Source organism: Pecten maximus, chromosome 8 (assembly GCF_902652985.1).
Source record: "Pecten maximus chromosome 8, xPecMax1.1, whole genome shotgun sequence".
Taxonomy (NCBI): Eukaryota; Metazoa; Mollusca; class Bivalvia; order Pectinida; family Pectinidae; genus Pecten; species Pecten maximus.
Genome location: NC_047022.1, coordinates 2066908 through 2090809, shown reverse-complemented (window position 1 = coordinate 2090809; position 23902 = coordinate 2066908). Strand labels below are relative to the sequence as shown.

The 23902-nt window shown below is 35.4% G+C and overlaps 2 protein-coding genes across 2 annotated transcripts in view; both read left to right on the top strand.

The window, feature by feature from the left end:
- Positions 1–5096, top strand: part of LOC117332432 (rab GTPase-binding effector protein 1-like) — a 47773-nt gene extending 42677 nt beyond the window's left edge. Inside the window, exon 22 of the mRNA XM_033891331.1 lies at positions 987–5096. Within this exon, the coding sequence (XP_033747222.1) occupies positions 987–1151 (165 nt within the window). The 3' untranslated portion in view covers positions 1152–5096. The remainder of the gene's footprint in view (positions 1–986) is intronic.
- Positions 5097–10326: 5230 nt separating this feature from the next.
- LOC117332847 lies at positions 10327–11362 on the top strand. The gene is made up of 2 exons (XM_033891898.1): positions 10327–10597; positions 10980–11362. The coding sequence occupies exons 1-2, from the start codon at positions 10327–10329 to the stop codon at positions 11360–11362; spliced, it is 654 nt and encodes a 217-aa protein (XP_033747789.1).
- Positions 11363–23902: the final 12540 nt, after the last annotated feature.

Below are 23902 nucleotides of genomic sequence, written 5' to 3'. Positions count from 1 at the left end.
GCGCTATCAATATTTGAGATCTGATATTGGTCCTATAGTATGCTGTTGTGAAGGGCTATCAAGATTAGAGATCTGATATTGGTCCTATAGCAAACTTGTGAAGGGCTATCAAGATTAGAGATCTGATATTGGGCCTATAGCATGCTGTTGTGAAGGGCTATCAAGATTAGAGATCTGATATTGGTCCTATAGCAAACTGTTGTGAAGGGCTATCAAGATTAGAGATCTGATATTGGGCCTATAGCATGCTGTTGTGAAGGGCTATGAAGATTAGAGATCTGATATTGGGCCTATAGCATGCTGTTGTGAAGGGCTATCAAGATTTGAGATCTGATATTGGGCCTATAGCATGCTGTTGTGAAGGGCTATCAAGATTAGAGATCTGATATTGGGCCTATAGCATGCTGTTGTGAAAGGCTATCAAGATTAGAGATCTGATATTGGGCCTATAGCATACTGTTGTGAAGCGCTATCAAGATTTTTCAAATGAATGGCCTCTACCTTCATTCAATGTCACAGGAGTCAAATATGCTAAAAATTTAAATTACTTCTTCTCCTTAAGCAAGGCATCCAGAGACTTCGATATTGGGCCTTTAGCATGCTGAGGTGAATGACATTGACCTCAAATACAAGGTCACGGGAATCAAATCTGACAAAATATATCAGAACTCAGTGGATATCGTTAAGGCCCATGGGCCTCTTGTTTGTATTATCCATCATGCAGCGTTATTTTTATCATATTGTATATTTAAAGCAAATTTGCAAACTTCAGTGAAAGTCGGATGACCGTTAAGAACCTTGGCCTCTTGTTACAATAATTAGCTGTATTTTACTGTAATAAATACCAAATATCTCAAACAGTTGATGATATGATCACAAATCACCTCACCTTGCGTGTGTTTATAATTGATACTGAAGTTAGAAACAGTTTTCTTCGTTTATTATGTGTATCTGAAATTCTAACACCGTTACATTTATCATTTCAGCATCACTGTCGACACTGCGGTCGTATATTCTGTGCGGACTGTACGGTGAAGACTGTAACGAATGCCAGTAATCGTGTTTCGAAGGTCTGTGACATCTGCCACACGATCCTTGTGAAGGACGCCATGCCGTACTTTAGTACTGAGCCACCTAATGTCAACGGATAACATGTTTAATGTGATCATTTATTGTTTGTTTCAACTCTCTTCACTTTTAAATCTCCATTTGACACCCAGATCTAGTAATGTGTGGCGATCATTTATGTTGGTATATTTCCATAAAGACTTGAAGAATATTTTGTTTCTTTCTAGTTTGAAAGAAAACATTCAAAACTCTCAATGATAGAATACTAAAATTTAGACATTTGAATACAGCTTCTCAGGAGATGTATTTCATATAATTTATTTTTTGTAGTTGTTGTAGCACAAATGTATTTTATTAAAATCTGTTGCTCCTAAAAAGACAGAAAATGTCCAGGATTAAAAATATAGCTGGACATAGATTCATTGATGCCTCCAAAATGTTTATAACAAAAAGCTTACATTTCCAAAATAAACCAGCAACAAACATACTATAAGTGAGTACAACTGGACAAGGCTGTAGAACCATTTAATACATGTCATGTTAATTTGTTTACAAAATTCCATCATTTGTTTATCTTTTTTCTAAATGTACTGCTAATAATGTTATTTAATATAAAATGTCAGAAAACTTGACTATTTATTTCATTGTTTTGCTGTCTGAGTTTTAAAAATTGTAATCCACTTTTTAAGATGATTCATTACAAAGTGAAATTTATGTTAAATACGACGTAAAACATTCACAGAGTGACAATGTTGAGATGAATGGTGTGATGTCTGCCGTCCACCCATCTGTATGTCCGGTGTCACCATTTCAATAACCAACAAGCCCAGTGTCATGATATTGGGCCAGTAGCTTCCTGCGGGATGAAGGGCTACATGTACCAGTTTCATCCAAACTCATGACCTTTGCCTTCTATCTGAACCAGAGAGTTCAACTTTGTCAAAATATTGAAACAACCACTTCTCGATAACCAAGATGCCCAGGGTCATAATATTTGGCCAGTACACTTGGATGAAGGACTAATTGGTTTGTTCAAAGGAATTACCTTGATCTACTTTCAATTTCAAATGAGTCATATGACGTCAAAGACTTAATTCTGAATACCCAAATGTCTTAGGGTTATATTTTGCCAAAAGAAAAGATGAAGGCCTTTGATGAATGTTTAAATGAATGTCCTTGATGCTTATATCAAAGGTCAAGTGTCATAACGTTCTGGAATCTTCTGATTATATCCAACAAAGTTAAGGGGGTATACTAGAATCAGACTGGTGTCTCTGTGTAACATCACGTATGTGTGTCTCAATTTTTAGGTCACCTGAGACAGTCTCAGTTGACCTATTGTGATCGCCTTTTGTCCGATGTCGTGCGTCATTAACAATTTACATTTTCAACTTCTTCTCAATTACAAACTGACCTAGACACCTGATATTGGGTCTGTAGCATGCTGGGATAAAGGGCTACTAAGTTTGTTCAAATGGATGACCTTGCCCTACATTCAAGGTCACAGGGGTCAAATATGCTAAAATCTTTAAATGACTTCTTCTTGATAACCAAAAAGGCCCAGAGGCCAAATATTGGGTCTGTATCATGCATGGATGAAGGGCTACCACGTTTGTTCAAATGGATGACCTTGACCTTCATTCAAGGTCACAGGGGGCCAAATGTGCTAAAATATATAAAAAAGCTCAGGTGACCGTTAAGGCCCATGGGGCTCTTGTTTATCTTATTTTTATTTCAGTTACGGGTGGATGTTGGAGTAAGGTTATTTATTAGTCAGCCATTTTTGCGACATTTTTAGTTGTTTCTGAACACCATAACCCCAAGTTAATGATGAGTAACAATTAGTGATAAGTAAAGATGGTCATTTGAATGCTACATCAATTAATTAAATCAGCTTTTGAAGTCACATGAATTTAATCTTTCAAAATTTTGGTAATGAACTGCAAAGTGGTTGGTGATGCAAGCCTATTGGGCCTCTTGTTTATGCCTTTTTAGGATATGGTATTGAGGGCATTGTTACATGCTGTGTACATATTGGGGATTTCTAGGTGTCATATATGTCAGAATTAACAATCATGTTGGTGAATATTTTGCCTTGCACATCCAAGTAGCAACCAAAGCAGCTGTGGTGATTGATAGTATAAAGTATGCTAGATTATATTTGTGTCATTTTCATTAAAATCATGTCAATTGTAGTTTGTATAGGATCATATTTGGATGTCCTAAATGGTTCTTTAGGATCCTGACTCCCCTATATATAGGATATATTGGGGTGTCTAAATGGTTCTTTAGGATCCTGACTACCCCTATATATAGGATATATTGGGATGTCCTAAATGGTTCTTCAGCATCCTGACTACCCCTATATATAAGATATATTGGGATGTCCTAAATGGTTCTTTAGGATCCTGACTACCCCTATATATAGGATATATTGGGATGTCCTTAATGGTTCTTCAGCATCCTGACTACCCCTATATATAGGATATATTGGGATGTCCTAAATGGTTCTTCAGCATCCTGACTACCCCTATATATAGGATATATTGGGATGTCCTAAATGGTTCTTTAGGATCCTGACTACCCCTATATATAGGATATATTGGGATGTCCTAAATGGTTCTTTAGGATCCTGACTACCCCTATATATAGGATATATTGGGATGTCCTAAATGGTTCTTTAGAATCCTGACTACCCTTATATAGGATCATATTTGGATGTCCTAAATGGTTCTTTAGAATCCTGACTACCCCTATATATAGGAACATGTTGAAAAGTCTGACACACTAATAAAAGCTGAATGTAAAAGGGAAATGTCAATGAGAATTTTTGTTTTATTAATATTATGATTCTAAAATATTGGGGGGGTGATCTGAATTATGATAATAATAAAAAAAAAACAGGAGACATTTTAAATCCACAACATATTTAACTGTTACCAGAGAACACAGAAAAAAACATCGGAAGACGTTTTAAATCCACGATATATTTAAGGGTTTAATACTAGAGCACACTGAAAGAAAACAAATTAACAAATAAAAATCTATATAACCTTCATCAAGTGAACTGGGGAGGTCTCAAAGCTGTGAGTTGTTAGGGATGTAAGCTGACATCACCTACTGTAAACAAAACTCTACAAACGTCCTTGTAAGCTGGATTTTATTTCAGATAACTTTTAAATGTATACTATAACTGTACATTTTTCTTGAATCGCTGTCTGTGAAATTGATACTGTGGCTGTTATACAATTTTTTATCCAGTGTATTTATAAAATTGATTTTAGAACTGATTTGAGTACACATAGAGACTGATGAATGTATTTGTTTAAAGTATGCTAGTAATTATAATTAACGAAGTTCAGTTTAATAAGTTAGCAATGTGTATTAAAATAATTCTCTAAGTGAATGAAAGCTTCTTATTCAATTCAGTGGGCAATCGTTGAAACACAATGACGATGTATTTTACTGGGTATTTAGAATGCACGTTCAGTCGACTTGAAATTTAGTCGGTATTTTTAATTACCAGTTTTTAATTTCTTTGTGGAAAAGTCTTGCTCAACTTAGTGACATATTTTCTTTATGAACAATGGGTCTCTATACATCAGGTTTATTGACAGATTCCTACCGATAATTAAAATCATGTTTCTTTAGAATTTAATTTTTTTTTCAAATGATACCCGATGAATACCAACCATGTAGGTATTTTACGCTAGACAGTTTATTTAATTGTATAGTCACGGTAAACACTAGCCGCAATGTACCGCTTGCCTAAAGAAAACATCTTTAGCTTGATCTTTTATGTGCAAGGCTATTATATTATCCAGAGGCCTCATCAGGTTCGATCCCTAATGGAGGCATTGAATTTAATTTATCATGCTCGCTGTTACTCTTGCGGTAAGAACGGACTCACTCTTTTGAAAAAACAGGTTTTAAATTTAGAGAATTTGTAGGTGTTTAAATGTTTGAGTAGAGAGATATGTGGTCTTCGTACACTATTACAATGGTATAATAAACAGTACATACATTTACTTTGGTTTGGGGTTTTCTTTGTGTACAACCAACCTTACATTTCAAAATATTTTATTTAATCAAATGATGTAATACTTTGCCTATACAAACCTGACGACAGTAAGTCGGTGATCAGCGGAAGCTTGTGTTGATTGTCGAGTGAGCAAAATCTGTGAAAATTGCGTTATTACTGTTGGTTTTACCGCATGATGAACAATATCAAATTGGAATTTTATTCATTTTCCTGTGACACATTTAATGCATTACACATAATATTTAACTTTAACTTTATATTTAAATTTAACTCGTTTTTAGTATGGATGAAACGGCACACTTTCTGCACAGTTCAGTAGGTACAATGTATTGCGGTTTAGTGTTGACAGTTGGGTTTTTTCTGTTCAGTTTATTTTAAGATATACATTTGTATAAACCAAAATACAAATAGATGAAGAGCTGATATCTGTATTTGACAAGTAGCTGCCGTTGAATCCTTTATCAGAAACTAAAATGTTTCTATACTGAAGATCGATAGGAAGCCGAGGAATCTCTTGGCACAAGCGTCATTTTCCGGTCAAAACATCACTTTAATGTAAGGCCTCTTCCGACTGGAACTCTTCAAATTCGCTTGAACAATCATAAACCAGCTTTTATTAGCCCACCATCATCAGAAGTTTGTTATCGCTATTTTTCTGACACTACCAAAGAGATCTTTCTCAAATTTTTTATATGTAGGCTGCCCTTGGTCCCTAGTTATGCAAATTGCATTTTGACACTGATCGGAAAACGAAATGGCCGACAGGCAGCCATCTTGGATTTTGACAAGTGAAGTTTGTTATCGCTATTTCTAAGAAAGCACTGAAGGGATCTTTCTGAAATTTCATATGCAAGTTCCCCTTGGTCTGTAGTTATGCATATTGCATTTTGGAACCAATCTGAAAACAACATGGCTGACAGGCAGCCATCTTGGATTTTGACACATTTACACAGATTAATAAGAGGAAGGGAAAAATAGAGAGAAGATCAATCTGACATTGAACCTATAAAGATCATACAATGGTGGGCACAAAGATCCCTCTGAGATCTCTCATATATCATCGGTCTACCTTCCACCTGCACATAGTATAAAAGACACCAATATAAAAATTTACTGCTCGCAGTGCATGTACCATAATTTGCAGTTGCTATACTGTGTACAACCGAAAGAAAAACTTTTCCAACTTTTCCATTTAAACAACTTCTTCTCAATAACAAAGAGGTACAGAGACAGAATATTGGGCCTGTAGCATGATGGGGTAAAGGGCTTCCAAGTTTGTTCAAATGAATGACCTTGACTTACATTCAAGATCACAGGAGTCAAATGGGCTAAAATCTGTAAAATTTCTTCTCAATAACCAAGAAGCCCAGGGAGTTGATATTGATTCTGTAGCATGCTGGCGTGAAGTGCTACAAAGTTTATTTAAATGAATGACCTTGACTTACATTAAGGTGACAGGGGTCAGATAGACTTAAATATTTCCATTACTTCTTTTCAATAACCAAAAGGTCCATGCAGAGACCTGATATTTGGCTTGTATGGCTATAGCATGTTAATGCTTTGGTGAACACTAAGAAGTTTGTTTAATTGAATGACTTTGACTTGTTTAATTGAATGACTTTAACTTGTTTAATTGAATGACTTTGACCTGTTTAATTGAATGACTAACTTGTTTAATTGGATGACTTTGACTTGTTTAATTGAATGCCTTTGACTTGTTTAATTGAATGACTTTGACTTGTTTAATTGAATGACTTTAACTTTAAGTTTGAAAGAGTTAAATTGGCCTAAATATTAAAGACACTGTTTCAAATAGCTGCAAGGCCCCCGATACATTTGTTCTTAATTATGTTTATGTATAAGAAGAACTGCTGGATAGCCGATAGCAGGTGAGTGATTTTCGGCCCATTGGGCCTTTGTTGACATGAACGGCCTTTCACATGAGGGGGTCGGTGATTGAGTACCTCCGGGGACTGTATCCCCCTCAGGTGGGACTAGTCCTATCCATTCGGTACGTCCACAGGGCAGGACAGCTCCCTGGGACGAACATAGGCGCAGCTAGATGGTCTTTCTCGGTCTGAAGTCGAACTCTACACTGTCATCTGTCAGAGCAGCTTTTATGCTCTCAGATTATGAGTCTGAGTCTTTCAAACGTTTTACATGTAAGGAATATTACATAAGAAAGCATTCGTTTGATTTCACGAGAATAACTGATGACCCGGATGAACACAAGTAGGCCTGGTAAACAATACACAACAATGCCTGATAGGTTATGTGCTATCTATTTTAATGACACTACCCACGCCTTCGAGGCTGGAGATTCCATGCTTCTTAATCATGCTAGAACTGGATCACAAGAATAAAATAAACTATTTACACAACCATCAACGTTTTATTCTACCATTAAAAACAAAACCCAACACTAGTGTATGTTTGTCTTTGTTGAATCTATACTGTCGAAAATGTTTTTGATTGATTTAGAAATTTTTAACAGTTTCGTCTGCATTCATCATTGTTTTAAGCTACATATTGATGTACATCCAGGTCGGCGAAACGTTTGTTCTAAACGGAGAGATACGTTCAGAGCGCTTAAATGTGCGAGATAACACAGGTTTCTAAAAATAACAGTGCACCTGTAAAGGTGATCATGTGACTGGTTTCTTACCAATTAGAACTGGCCAAAATTTAAGGAAAATGACAATCCTATATAATTATGTACGAGTATGTGGTTAGTTTGATTGGTGGAGGATTGAGGCAGCGAAACTAACTCTTTTTAATTTTTTAATTTTTACCTTTTGGGACTCAATTTAAAAAGATTATAATTTTGAAATACATTATATGAAACTCGTTCCATTTTAACATGTGGCTTTTGGCGAATATATGTTAACGCGGGCATTGGCGCTGAATTTTTGGTTTGTTTTTGTTTAACGTCCTATTAACAGCCAGGGTCATTTAAGGACGTGCCAGGTTTTGGAGGTGGAGGAAAGCCGGAGTACCCGGAGAAAAACCACCGGTCTACGGTCAGTACCTGGCAATTCAACTGCCCCACGTAGGTTTCGAACTCGCAACCCAGTGGTGGAGGGCTAGTGTTAAAGTGTCGGGACACCTTAACCACTCGGCCACCGCGGCCCCAACCGGCGCTGAAACCGGAAGTTGTTGCTTAATATAAAGTCAACTTTTGGGTAGTTGATTTTTACCTATTCATTGTTTATGGTAACGTTTAAGTCAGTGGTAAAGATTACTTTAGAGGTTTTTGTTATTTCTTTGTTATAGTTGTAAATAGTTACATTATGTTTCAACCACTGTCTATGCATTCTTTATAATAACTAAGACTTAAGACCAAACGGTTAGTTTAATAGATTACGAATATATAAACAAGATCTATCAATAATCGGTTATTGTAATTTGGTACGTAAAAACACCTCTATCATAGTATATGGTTGTTATATAGCCTTTGTAAAACGACCGAATTTTAAGAACTAACTCAAGGCTCAAACCCGGTCCAAATGTTGCAACGATTATGTTACTCAAATCTTATTTCCTAAAAACCTCGAACATAATTATTATATTTAAAAAAAATGGTCATAATAAAACTGTTATTATTAGTATTTGAGAAACTTGACATCTAATTCCGTACCGACACACATGATAATTATATGATAATATATGTTTTGATGTAACGAAACTACAGTTCGTAAAATAGTATTGACATAAAAAAATAAACATTTTTCGAGTGATTCATCAGTTAATTTTTTTGAAACATTTTAAATAATTAGCACACGATACATTTTCTGGTTATTCCACAAATTTACATAGGGAAACGTTTATTTTTTTCTTTATTAGTGAACACTGTTGAGAGTACATTTTCAGAGAATTTCGTCTATTTCCGGACCGATTGGAAACATCTTTCCTGAACTTCAAAAAAACGGTTACATCGCGGTCGTATTTTCAATGGATTACTTTATATACCAGGAATGCTTGAAATGTTGGCCTCGTATTGAAGGAGCTACTCAAGGATGTTCTTTCTAAGTCCTACTATTCTCCGACTATATTGGGCCATGTACCCAAGGACTGGTCTTATTTGGAAAATTTATCGACGAGGTAGCACTCTGAAGTAAACAAGACAAGCGGCATTTGAAAAATGGACAAAATCGGTGAAAGAGCAGCGATCCAATATTTGCATCAAAAGGTTAAACACCTAAGGATATCCATAATGATATGGTAGCAACACCAGGGAAAGATGCCCCTTCATATGCAACACATACTTCGGTTTACAGGATGTTTGTGTCCAAAACCCAAATATTTTACAGCTGCAACCCCACAAATGGTCAACAAAGTTCATGATATTCTTATGATTAACAGACGAGTCACAGAAAGATATATAACCATCAGAGTTGGCATTTCAAAGGAAAGAGTACATTCCATTCTGACAAAGGATCTTGCAATGAGAAAGCTTTCGGCCCAATGGCTACCAAGTCTTCTGACAGTTGATCAGAAGCACACCAGGCGCACATTAATTATCACGTGCTAATCTTAACCTTTTTGAGAAAGATTATGCCAACTTTCTTTAGATATTTGTCACTATGGGTCTATCATATTACCCCAGAGGCCAAACAACAATCGAAACAATGGAAGTACACTGGCTCTCCCCTGCCAAAGAAGACAAAGACTTCCATCAACCGAGAAGGTTATGACCACGGTTTTCTTGGATTCAGATGGTATCTGGTCACAGATTATCTTCAAAAGGGACACACAATCAATGGCATATATCATGCTTCACTTCTGAGGCAGTAACCGGAAAATGTTACACTTAAGCGTCGCGGAAAGCTCACTAAAAGTGTGTTTTTCCATCAGGACAATGTTCTTGTTCACAAGTCTGTCATTGCCATGGCTGCCATTCACGATTGTGGGTTTCCACCTGATCTCGCTCCATCAGTCTTTCATTATTTCCAAAACAGAAAACAGCTATTTCAGGCACCCATTTTCAGTCCGATGATGACGTCATACATATACATTAGATATTCAAGGTAAATGTTAAAAGTTATTATCATTAAAAGTTTGAATGTTTTTAATGTTTTAATTTGAAAACGAAACATGGCTATGTTTTCTTGTAACGAAATAATATTAACACTATCAGACAGTGATGCAATAAGTTTGCCGTTTCACAAACAGGAAATGCCGCGGCCAGTACGACTCCTTGCTGCACGGACGGAGAAATGACTGTCCACTTGGATGAAGACGAGCCAGAGTTCCTTCCGTCAATCACCGGCGTGGAGATTATTCACTTTAGTAAGGCACCATTAAGGCCTTTGTCCAGGTGTAATCGTGGAGTCATTGTCAAGGCGACGTTTGAAAAAAGTTCCTGCAGTGGATGTAGCAGTCCTCCAGAATGTGGACGGAAGATGTTACAGGTGGACTTTGACCTAGATCAGAAGCGAGGCGAATATATCTTTAATGTTGGCGATAGCATATCCAACAACGGATGGGGTAATTTATATTTATTCTTGCTAAATATATGAGCTGTTTTAGGTTTAATTTACTTAGATAATAATGCAGATATTCATCGAGGATAACAATAGAATGAGATAATATCAAATTCATTTACACTATGTGTATAAGGACTCATTAATAATGATTTTGTTCCAGTTATCAAAGGATTTCTGTAAAAATAAGAAGAAAAAGAAGAAAAATTAATAAATGAACAAATAAAAATAAACTAAAAACATCTGATTGAAGCATAGGACATCGAAATTCATTACGTTCATAACCTAGTTTGTAAACGATGGTCTGTATTTTAATAGGATTGGAAGAGATATGACGTGTTATTAATTATTTTAAAAAGATATTTTAAAACATATTTCTTTTTTAGCTGGCGACGCTAGCCATCAACAAAATGACGCAGAAGTCCAGGGATGGAACAACTTCATACGACTGTTCAAAAGCGACATATGTTTGGGTAGTCAGAACTACGTTCACTCCTTCACGGGTCAGCTGACCGATTCTGTTAGTCACGTGACATTGCTCGTGAGTAACGAGTTCATCCGAATCATCACGGACCAGGGTATGGACGAACAGGTTTGTCATGAATGTCTGTTTGCCCTCAATGGTCAAACGGATAGCCAATCAGGAGGGGTCAATGAAGATGTGTATGTGTCTCTAAATAGAGTCGTCCAGTGGTACTCGTGGAGAGACGGGTATGGCGTTTGTAGCGCCACCTTTCGCTGGGTCTGTCCGGATAGCTTCCCTTTTTGAGAAGTGGCTGATGTCATATAAAATCAATTAAGTTGACGCTTTATTAGTTTAGCATGTCCTTGTATCGTCTCTCATTGGTGTTCATATAATCCGTCGTTTTCCTTCTGACCAGAATATGACGTTATAGATATTCATGTGTAAATAAGTCCTTCTGAAAGACATTTTCAATTCCTTGCTTAATCATTTGACATTTTTAATTGTATTTTCACGCAAGTTCATGATCGATATTTTACCAGCTTTCGCTATTAGTGCTTAGCGGTAAAACATATTCATCTTGTTTGTCCGTCTGTTCGTCTGTCCGCCTTTGTATCCAATGTGATGTACTGTCATAGAATTGACAAGATTTGCGTGTAAACACGTATTCCAATAAATATATGAAATCACCAATGTCTTTGTGTTTATTTTTTAATAATATTCTGTATATCTTTAACACACATATTCTTTCTCAGTTTTCTTTAACACTAGTTCAAAGGCTGATCTTGTTCATTTCCTACTGAGTCTGTCCGAACAAACATTTAGGTCATCCGCCATTAAACATTTTACACAGAAATGAATTGTAAATACATTATATAAATAGCTATTTAATAGGGTGTTTAATCTGTATATCAAGTCGTAATGGCTAAAATGTGTGTATGTAGGTACCGCTGACAAAATGCACTAAAATTTGATAACTTGGCTCTGGTTCTTTTGTGTAATATTATGCAATAAATTGATTCAAATTCAAATACAATTTAATTTGAGATTTTTGATTGAGTATATGTTCCCATGATGCGGGTAATCAATTCCGATGGCGACTGTAGATGTCCTGCTTTGTCAACACAGCTTAACAGCCACTTAATACAATCATGTAAGGCTAACTTTCGGTTGTTTGATGGTTGTGCATTTTCTTACGGAACTATTTTTTAATGAAATCTGTAGTTTTGTAAGATAATATGAGGTTGAGAAATATATCTAGCGGTTGAAAATTAAGGTGTTGTGCCTAGTAAGATTTGAGAAATAACCAAACGGCATATAATCAATCATTAACAACAGATATTTAAATATCAATTTACTTTAATTAGATTAAATGACCCAGTTTTTAAATGGTATATAATCAGAAACTATAGAATTCAGAAAGCTCATCTAAAATATTTATTTTATGAAACAGTAACAATAATATCATTGTTTCTGCATTCATCTATGTCATTCAAGGCTGTTTTTTGTTCGAATGATCAAAATAGAGCTGTGTTGATAACTTTCATGATTAAAACGGCTATTGATATTCATTTAAGATCATGTAAACTGTCAATTTGAGTTTTTTCTCGTTGTTTTTTACAAAACAAATCCTGGTACGACATAGATAAACACTATTAGCTTATTGCAACCAGAAGTCACAATGGCAACAAGTCATATACATCGTCCTGCGACAAAGACATCAGTTAATATTTCGGTATATAACTATTGATGCATGGTACAAATATTGTAATATGTTAGATAACTGTATAGGTTTTGTAATTTGAAAATTTCTGTAATCGCCCAGAAATCCGGATGTAAAATTGCATTTAGTTTCTCAAAATGTGGCTTGTTTGTAAGATTTCATATTGTTTCATCGCACTGAATTTCACGATATTAGCACAACTGATGTCCTTCTTCTTTTTAAATTAGTTATATTTCGGTTCCGATAAAAGTGAAAATACCTGAAACTTTTTAAAGAAACCGGAACTTCTGGATTTGAAAGAAAAAAGCAAAACTTAATTAAGTTTAACTTGATTAGTTGGCACAATTGATACATTGTTAGTAAACAGTATTTTACAAAATTTACAACATACCCAAGCGTTGTTTTACATGAATGCTTGTTTTGTTGATACCGCGGCGGCCATCTAGGATTTTACCGAAAGTAGGGCTTTTTGGTGACAGGTCCATATCGGAAATGTTTTGTTAAGTCATAAACTCTAACTTTAATGTTTTTACCACAAAATTCAGTATTTTTCTCTTATATGCTTTACTACATCGCCGTGTTACATCTTTTAACCGTGCTACACCAGACTGTAAAAATGGAACTGATAATACAGAAATCAGGAAAACAAGGACATTTCATTGTTCTGTATAGAGGTCACTATTCCAAGATGATATCAGCAAAATTTGATATATCTTATTGCAACTGAAAACATTAACATCCTTCAACAAACCTTTCATGACGTGCTTAGAAAAGCACGCTACTTGAGTCTAGCACATGTTGTCCATGTGTGGTATTGAGCAAAAAGGTGAAAGGTGGTCTACAAACTCCTTGGAGGAAAGGTAATGTGCTTAATGTATGAACAAAACATACGAGCCAATTGTTGGATGGAACAGCGAAGGTAGTATCCCTCAATCCATTGCAGTCTCCAATTTTTCTGTGCTAGATGTATCCTTAGACAGAATATTTTCAGAGGATGAACACCTGCCAGCATTTGTGAGACTAGGGATAATAGAAAATGCCACAGATTTTGCCAAGAAAACTAACAGTTTCTATGTCTTATCGATGTATGGGAAGAAAGTGGCTGCCGGACTGAAAGATGATGTAGGAGACATCACACTTTGGGGTTATGAAAACCAACCTTTACCTGACACAAACTAAAGAATGTCCCCTGAAACAGACTTCATTAACACAACAATAAATTGCTGTCAATAAGACCAACTGCCAGATCTAGCTGGAAGGCTTCAGTGAGTGGTGAAGATGTTAAGTCACATGATAAAGGATTTGCGTGAAATGGTGGTTAATCAGCCTTGGGAAAATTTGCGCAGATGTCCTTAAAACGAAAGGAGAGAAAACAAAAGTATTTAACTTTCAATGAAAGTACTAAGGCAACCTAGCACCAACACAAACATTCTCATTTCCTTACAGAAAAACTAGCGATATGCCGAGCAAACCTTACAATGGTATTGTTGAAGGAATAATGATGTTTTGTTTATATTGTTTAATGTCCTATTAACAGCCAGGGTAGATTTGGGCGTGCCAACTCTTCATGATTATGGAAAATTGTGCATTGGACATGCTGAAAAGGCTATTAACCGGTTATGAAATTTCATCCAAATGATTCTGTACAGAGTATAACATTTATGGCAAATGTTTAAAATAGCATACTATATAGACAATGTTAAATACATGTTAGATTTTGTGAAGATTTCGTATGGGTTTTTTTTTCTTACTAAATATATCACTTCGCTTACTCGTGTATGTCAATATGACATATTTGGTATCAAAATAACAGTAAATAATTGATACACTGTAAAGCATTATAATTGATTTTCAAATGCACATTAGCATGTTAAAATCATTACCCATTCTGTTAGGATACCCTCTTCACCCAACCTGGTGTTATGTAAGGAGGTCCAGTAAGAGATCGGTTGATATAATGACTAATCATTTATGTGATTTTGGTTCATTTTGACATATCTACATGTGGGTGTGTGCATGACCAGTATCCATGGAGAAAGCAGACTAACTCAGATCTCTGACAGTTATCAGAACCTCTTACTGACATCTGCATATTTCGCATACCGTCAGAACTTGATGTTTATGCTTCTAAGCATTGTTGAATATTGACTCAGTTTGGAAATCAGCGTTTGACATTAGTCTTTTCATTCGTATGGCTGATTTTTCCCCCTTTCTAATATTGGTCTGAAGTACGCAATGGCCAGTTGGTATACGTTTCACTTTCCCTATTATTGCAGGCTAATGTGATACTTTTCTTTCTTTTTTTTCCCTGATTTCCCCTGATCCAAAACGTCCGTTTCAGTATGAATGACCTGGTCAAACTAACCAGTCTAAGGTATGTCGATCAACGATTTTCACCTCGGCGAGATCGAGACGGACAGTATATACCGAACCGTGTCAGTATCCCGTTTTATAAACCATCTAATTCAAAGTCTTGCCATTCCTGTTGCAGAAACTGTTGTGGAAGTCCTACACAATGTCTTTGATGACAAAATTTCAAAACTTACAGATGAAAAAATGTGTCAGAAAATCTAAAGAACATAATAGCTGATTCCTTGGAAACTAACATTAAAAAACAATTAAACATCTAACTTACAGAAAACTATAGAATCGAAGAACTCGAGCACACCGCTCTCCGACAAAAAATAAAACATTTAGAAGCAATTCATCAAAAGCACGACGACTTATCAGACAAACATCAGCAGTATTCCAGACGGACGTGTTTGAGGTTATAAATGTGCTCGCTGGTGACAAGTTTTAACTCTTTGAAAACATTGCTCGATATCATAACATGAATAGAACCGAAATACACTCTGGGAGAGATTAAAAAAGGAAACCCAGATATCTCGCTGTCGTGTTCTCGCAAGTACGAACTTCGATAGCGCAGACAGTTGACACCCGCGTGACAATCAACGTATACCCCGTATCACTCTCACGTCGACACTCAGACTCAAAGATAGACTGTCTTATAAGAGGACACATCGGTCACAACAAACGTAGTACCAGAGGAGTCTAATGACCTTAACATTGGCTTCTGGGATATTTGTAATATAACGTCTAAATTACTTGATCAGGCATTTCAAAACCTAATAACAAATTACGACGTTCTTATATGTGCAGAAACAAAAAGTTGACGAATATGATAAATTGGACCAACAAATGGTTATGTATCCTTCTCAAAATAAAAAAAAATAGCATTAAAGAAAGTCTAGTAGCATAACTGTAATTTTTAAGAATTACTTGTGTAAGTATGTAAGTTTCCATGGTAAACATGTATTGAATTGGTTTAGACACTACCTCACAGAAAGAAAATCTTCTGAAAGAGTCCTTAAAGCTGGGCTCACCAGGGTTCAGTTTTAGGACCACTGTTATTTCTCATACAGGACCTTATGAACCTGCATTGCTTGTCTAAGTACGTAAATTTCCATCATATAATGTGTAAATATATTCCATGGCTTGAAATATCTAAAAATATGTCTGAATTAAATGAAAGTATTCACACAGGTTGCATAAACATTTATTTCATTGTTTTCTGATGTGGATAATCGAACAAAATTTGTATTTGCTTTTCCGGAAAATAGGTTATCCGGAATGAAGAAAGTTGTGTTAATAAAGATTATGTCAGATGGGGTCTCCTCATATCGACAGATTTTAAAAGAGAAGTGAAACACAACTTGAATAGTATTAGTATGTTTAACTTCGTGACACTATCACACGTGATCACGTGAATGGTCTAGTGACGGACAGATATACTGTATGAACAAACAGTACTACTAACACGATAGGGGTGACGCATCGTCATCAAATCAAAGATATAAATATAAATAAACCATGGTATAACAAAGATTTTAAACTTGCTAAAAACGTTTTCAATAAATATAAAATAAGAAACAAATTTAACAAATCAACAGAAACTAAGCCCAAGGGGAATAAAACAGGGTGATGATATAGAAATGGATAAAAAAATCTACAAAAAATATCAAACGAAATGCGCAAAAAAAAACCCGACCCGAAGCATTCTGGAAAGCGCTTAATAAATAGATTATTATAAAATAAGAAAAAAAGGATACACGCATTAGACGTCTTACATGATTATTTTAGATAAATTGATACGTTTGAGGAAAACGTCTATAGTGTTGAGGATGAAAATGACAATTTTGAGGATAACGATGACAACGTCAACGATACATTGAACCAATAAGTGAGTTAGAAATACAAAATATTGTTAAGATCATTAAAAAATTAACATAGCGTCTGGCCTAGACCGCATTTTAAATGGATTTTTGAAAAACTTCCCACCGGAAATGTTCCCTGTTTATTGCAAATTGTGATAAATATAATTTTAGACACGGAAAACCAACTATGTTGCATATTACTTGAATTAGCTGCACATTTGCAAAATGATGCTGCTTTTTCGTTTAAATTGATTAACTGTTTAAAAAGTATTTTTAACGAACTGGATTTCATTTATATTCGAACAGGCGATTGCTTCAGGTTTATCTTAACAGAAAAATACTCCTACTATATCAACAAGATGTAACACCTGTTCCTGTATGTGATTGTGTCCCGTGAACCTTGTTATAACGGCCGACACCGACCGTAAGTTACAGGTTCAATACCTGTATTACCTTGTGTTCCGTGATACTAGATATAACGGCCGACAGCGACCATGAATCTGAATATTTTCGAATTAGAATGTTTGTTAGAAAAAATATTAGCAGCTGAGTATTTGTTTTTTTTTAACTTAAATTAAGTAAAATAGAGTAAATATACAAACATCCCCTTAAGGTTTGGCGTGTTGTAGAATATATACGTGTACCTAAAAAAGTTTGCTATTTAATTCTACAAATTCTGAGTACCAGGTAAATTACAAACGTACGATTTGTTAATATATCTTTCTGTAAGATTATTTATGAACGGCCATAAGCACGTATGCAACAATATATATAAAGCAATATGATGTTGATCTACTTAGAAATTAAACTAAAGTCAATGTTTGCTAACGTCTCAAAACCATTATGTTCATTTTACTGTTACAAAAGGGGAAAAAATGAAAAAAAGAAAAAAGATTTCTAATAAAGATATTGTGCACAAAGTAATGTCATGTGTGTGCGGAGGACTACCTGGTCAATCATATAATTTAACATGAGTCTATATATAATACACATTGTTAACGTAACCGAAAGTTCTTGCTTGCAATTATGAAATAATAAATAAGTTACAGCTGATTACAAATATATACATTTATTTATTTATATACAGCTGATTAATCCTAACACACGCAAATATCCCAAGCATACACTGTATACACAATCCTCTCACACCTGTACATTGACACTATGCACCATTAGCCAATATAATAGATACATATTTATTCTATATACACTACACTCTCCTATGAACAACACCTAAAATTAGTCTAGCTTTCCACATGTCACAGTTCATCATCCAACATTTGTCTCTTTATCCAACACAAGGTTGTCCATGATCCTGAACAATGAGTCCATCTGTTGATCTGTAGTTCAGCTTCCGTATGTCCTCATATCCACGAAACATCACACAGATGTACCAAAACCACAGCCTGTCACAGGTCAAATCACCTTAATATAAACTCTGAAATGGGTCGATACCACAAAGGTTTCCATAAATTACACCTCAATATGGGTGTACCATACAGGTGCCCACCAGTTACACATCAATATGTGTGTACCAGACAGGTTTCCATAAATAACACATCAATATGGGTGTACCATACAGGTGCCCACCAGTTACACATCAATATGTGTTACCATACAGGTTTCCATCAGTAGGTAGACAACAGTAACGAAGCTCAGTATATATAGGCTTCCATAGTTTCTGACGTCGTCAGCATTCACCATATCGTAGATATGACAGCGGGAAAAGCTACAACATAATAATAACATCCTATGACTAATTGTTATTTAACAATATCTAAAATAAAACTTATTAAAATATAACATTCTAAACTGTTTTCTTCTACATTCCATAGCGTACAAACACGTAATACCTTACCGTGTAAACATACGCGAACACTCACAGTTATCGCTACATACATGTTCACTACATAAATATTTAAGAATAACTTTTACTAATTGTACACTTTAATATATCTAATTACTGACTTTCCCCATAAGATATTCGTAAATAACGCACGCACACTCGATATAATACTCGTACTCGCTCATACCCGTGCACGCAATCCTTAGCTGTAAACCACTCGCTACCGAACACCTGACCTAAATCATATAATAGCGTTAATTACGTTGCAATACACCAATATATCGCTTATTGTATAATAAATACAGTACAGACATATCAATAACTAATCTAAAATAAAGTAGACTTATTAATGAACTTACCGTGATCTGTATGCTGGTAAACCCACACACCTGTATCACAGCTGTATTTGAAATCTGTTTCCCACCTGTATAGGTGGTAGAGAATTTGTGTATCCCGAGCCGAGCCCGAGCTTTAGACCCGAGCCCGAGCGTTGGATATTTTCGTTTTTCTCCTTCATTACTGAATGGATTAAGGTGATTTTTTTTCTACCAAGATTTGATTTCAGGTTTTAAATCAATCCGTGTAAGTGGATTTTCTTAAAATGTATGAAACGTCCTAAATCGACGATTTTCATTTTTTAGGGGGAGAATTTGTGTAGCCCGCAATCAAGCGTGACTATTCATGTTTTTTGCTAATTATTTCCGATACATGCTATTATTGAGAAATATTACTAGATACAAACAACAAGTAAATATAGCTGATTCTAAAAATATAAATTTCAACATATATCTAATGTGACTTGGTGTCAAATTTTGACATTTTTGTAACCGCGCCGACGATCAATGAACTCGCCGTGTTTACCGAGCTTTCACCGAGCCCGTGCTAAGGGCAGATAACTCTACCGATCCCGAGCTTTGTAGAACTTTTAGCCATTCTGGTATAAGAATGTTTCCGGGCTCTGCGACGAGGACGCAGTTTACAAAGAGCCCATATCATTTTATTTTAATGATTTTATATATATTTACCCATCTTTTCATTATTGTTTATCACATTAAAATATTTTTATCATCATATGTACTTTTGTATTTTTTTACGTAGAAAATAAAGTTTTCATTTGTGGTATAAACCAATTCACTCGTTTACTTTTTATCTGTTACTAAAGCTATTTCTTTCAGTAAAAAAATATTTTCATCAATGCATGATTTTAATACAACTACAGTACTATTTTCTTATTGTATTCTAGTTTGAATTTTCGAACATTTAGTACAATGCCAAACGAAACTGTCTCTTGAAAAATGAAAATCTGACTGATCACAAACACATCTATTGTGAAACCACCTATCGCAACCAGCGTCACAACTTACCATATCATCAAAAACATTAGAAATATGACATCCATCTGACTCACAATCGATAAAAATATCATAAGTTAAGGCTTGAGAAACTTTCTTTTTTCTGTATTTACTAAGTTTTTTCTTTGGAAATTTAGAAAACCTACCATTTGAAATACAATTTACTAGATGCTGTCTCATATAATCTATGTCGAATTCTATTTCTTCACTACCTTTAAACCCATTAAAACAAAACTCTACTAAATTAGCGATGGAAAAAACCCCACAGTCAACCCCATTGGTTTGCTGTTGTATGCTAGGTAAAATTGTTTTTAAGATTTTCCTATTTTCCCCGTATGATGAACTTACCTGCATTTCTAAGGACGCTGACAAATGATCTTTCTGCTTAGTTATACCTATCAAACTATCAAGAATATAAACTTCGTTACCACTTACCTCCTGTACTGATACTACCCAATGGTCCTCACCTGTATGATGGATTTGTGCTGCTGATGCTGTCGTCGGTTTCATTCGTAAAGCATAATCCCACTTACCGTTTCTCAAAACTGGAGCGTAGCCTGTATCTTGCATACCGTTTATATTAGGAAATTGTTTCTTTAAAATGTCCTGAACATAACACATAGTATTTCCGCATAATTTTCTATCCTTTAAAATATCATCTTTTTCTTTAAAACTTATTGTACTCTTACCGTTATCCATCCAAATACGTTTTGTTTCTACTGGCTTACAAATTGACGGTCTATCATCTGAAAGATCTTCTTATATATCACTTACCTTTGGTTTGTGTCTTTTTGGCAACGAAAGTCGTTTTCTATTAGGTTTTACCTTAGGACTAGTGATAACAATAGGCTCGTTTATAGTTACAACATCATCAGTCGGGGCTCGGCTCGGGATACACAAATTCTCTACCACCCCTGTATACATGCGCAGTCGTCTACTTCCGTACTTACCTGAGTTAACTATCGTGCATACACGCGCGTAATTCAAACTACATGTATAATATACTTACCAACAAATGTCGGTGTATGACACACATTCCTGTACGCATTATATAAACATGGGATTATTTAGAATGCACATCCGCAAGCCGGAAGAATACAAATGGAATGAAATTGTATTATTATTAGAATACGTCACTACAAATTACAAAGAGGTAGCAACGCTACATAAACTGTCTCTGAATCAGCTGTTATCTACTGGGATAAAGTTTTAGAAATAGAATTGGTATTGACAATAAATTTGAAAAGTATACTGATGAAATTTTATCAGTATTTGAAAAAACAACATTTACCGTCTGAACATGCAATTGTGAGACAAAATGACACATGCTGGATGAATTGTGATAAACGAAAACATCTGAAAATAAAAAACACATTGCGTAGAGAATTTAGCAGTAAAAGAACGGAATTTCCCTTGCAAATCCTAAAAGAGCCAGACAGAAGATTCGCAATATGATTAAGAATCGAGGAAGCATGTTTATAAATCTCTTGATAAAATGATCATTGTCCAAAAAATTATTGGAAGATAATACGAATGTTAATACAAGAAAATTTAATACAGACATTCGCCATTTTTTTTTTTTTTTTATTATATATCTAATAAAGAGGAAAACGATGATAATTGTAAATGTGAAATGTTTAACAGACATTTCAGTCTGTTTCCGACCTTGATGACTCTAGTGAGTCCTTGCTTTATTTCAACATGCGAACAAACTCTTGTAGTGGTTAGTTCCACGTCACTCCCCACAATATAATAGATATTATTCAAATTTACGTAGTAAACGAAGCTCCAGGCCCAGACAAAAATAAACCACGAAATGTTAAAGCGTACAGTAAATGAGATTGATGTACCCCTGTCGCGTTAACGAGTTTCTTAATTTATGTCAATTTCCTGCGTCTTGAAGACTTTCTCATGTTATGCTACTTTACAGGAAAGGAAACATTGAGCTTCCTGACAACTACAGACCAATTTCGTTGTTGAGCTGTATCGGAAAGGTTTTTGAACGTGTTGTATTAGGACATGTGTCTAATTACTTTGTTAAACATAACTTGTATAAATTCCAGTCTGGATTTCTCCCGAACCCCTCAACTACTCATCAGTTACTAAATTTGTCCAAGTTATGACCTGGCGAATTCGGAAAAAGATGCAGAAATGGCTAGGTCAAAATCTCCCTGTCCGGTTGATTAGTCGTCTCGTCTCTAATGGGTACCTCATTAACTACTCCGAAATCGAAAAATCGACGCCGCGGTATACAGTAACCATAACTATGTCAGTATAGGATGTCGTTTGGTGATTGTATCGCGCTGATTGGTTGAATATTTATTCGGAACGCTTCTGGGCTGTACCGACCATCGTAACTCAAAACGAAACATAAACAAAGTTACGAAAGGTACAATAGAAAGACGAGGCATGGTTAAGTAGGTAGGTCTGAAAATGTTGACATTTTCTCAAAAAGAAGTACTGGACAATGTCATCGCTGGTCATAACCTGTTTATCGGAGGTTCAGCGGGCACAGGCAAATCTTACGTTGTTGAAGCTATTGTCAGGAGTCTACGAAGCATCGGAAAAAAGGTTAGTTTGACATGCACAACAGGGATTGCGTGCACAATTTTTCCTAGTGAACTAAAACCATGCACAATCCACAGGTGGAGTGGTATTGAAGATGGGCGTTATTCCACATCAGAGATAATTTCAATTATCAAATCAAATCCTAAATATACAGACACATTGGAGAGAATTAAAGGAACTTACGTACTGATAATAGATGAAATTTCCATCTTGAGCAAGAAACTGTTTGAACAAGTTGCTGAAATATGTTCATTAAAAGATGACAGAAGGGTTTTCGGAGGTATCCAAATAGTTCTATGTGGAGACTTTTTTCAGTTACCCCCAGTCCCAAATCCACTCTATGATGACGAAGGAGAGTTTTGTTTTAAGAGTGATATATCTTCACCAATGATATACCACGTGCACATAGACATCTTCTTACTGAAGTTATCCGGTAGAGAAATGAGACCTTCATCAACGTGATACATGATGTATCTCGTGGGATTCAATCAGACGAAAGTGTTGCTTTCATCAAAGCACTGGTGAGGCCACTACCCGAAGAGAATTCTGGAATAACACCTGTAAAATTGTTTTCATCAAATTACCTAGTTGATAATTTCAACAGAAAAGAACTGTTAGATATGAACGGAGACATTTTTGAATATACATCAGTAGACTCTGGCGAAGAAAAGTATCTTGCGTCTATATTGGCCTCAAAGAAACACTATGGCTGAAAAACAGTTCAACTTTGATGCTCTGGGGGAACCTTTCAGACACACTGTGCAATGGACTTGTGGAGAAGGTGATAGCCATGGACCATGATGGCCCGACTGTTTATTTCCTAAGCATTGAAAAGACGATGAAGATGCTGAGAATAAAGTTTACAGGTAAAGAAATTATACCAGTATAAAATATATTTCATGATATACTACCTGAACTAGCCGTGTTTTTATGCAATGTATGCAGGTATTAACAGAGAACTCACATAATTTACTATATATACATGTACAGGTATAGAGTAAAGTTTTGTGAAATCTCTGTATATACATGAACATGTATTTAAAGTGGTTATGATGTTATAAAGGGTTGTAATATAAGAATTGCGACCCATCAAGTTATCTGAATGTAGGTACATATATATACATATCACAGGCACTTGTTTCA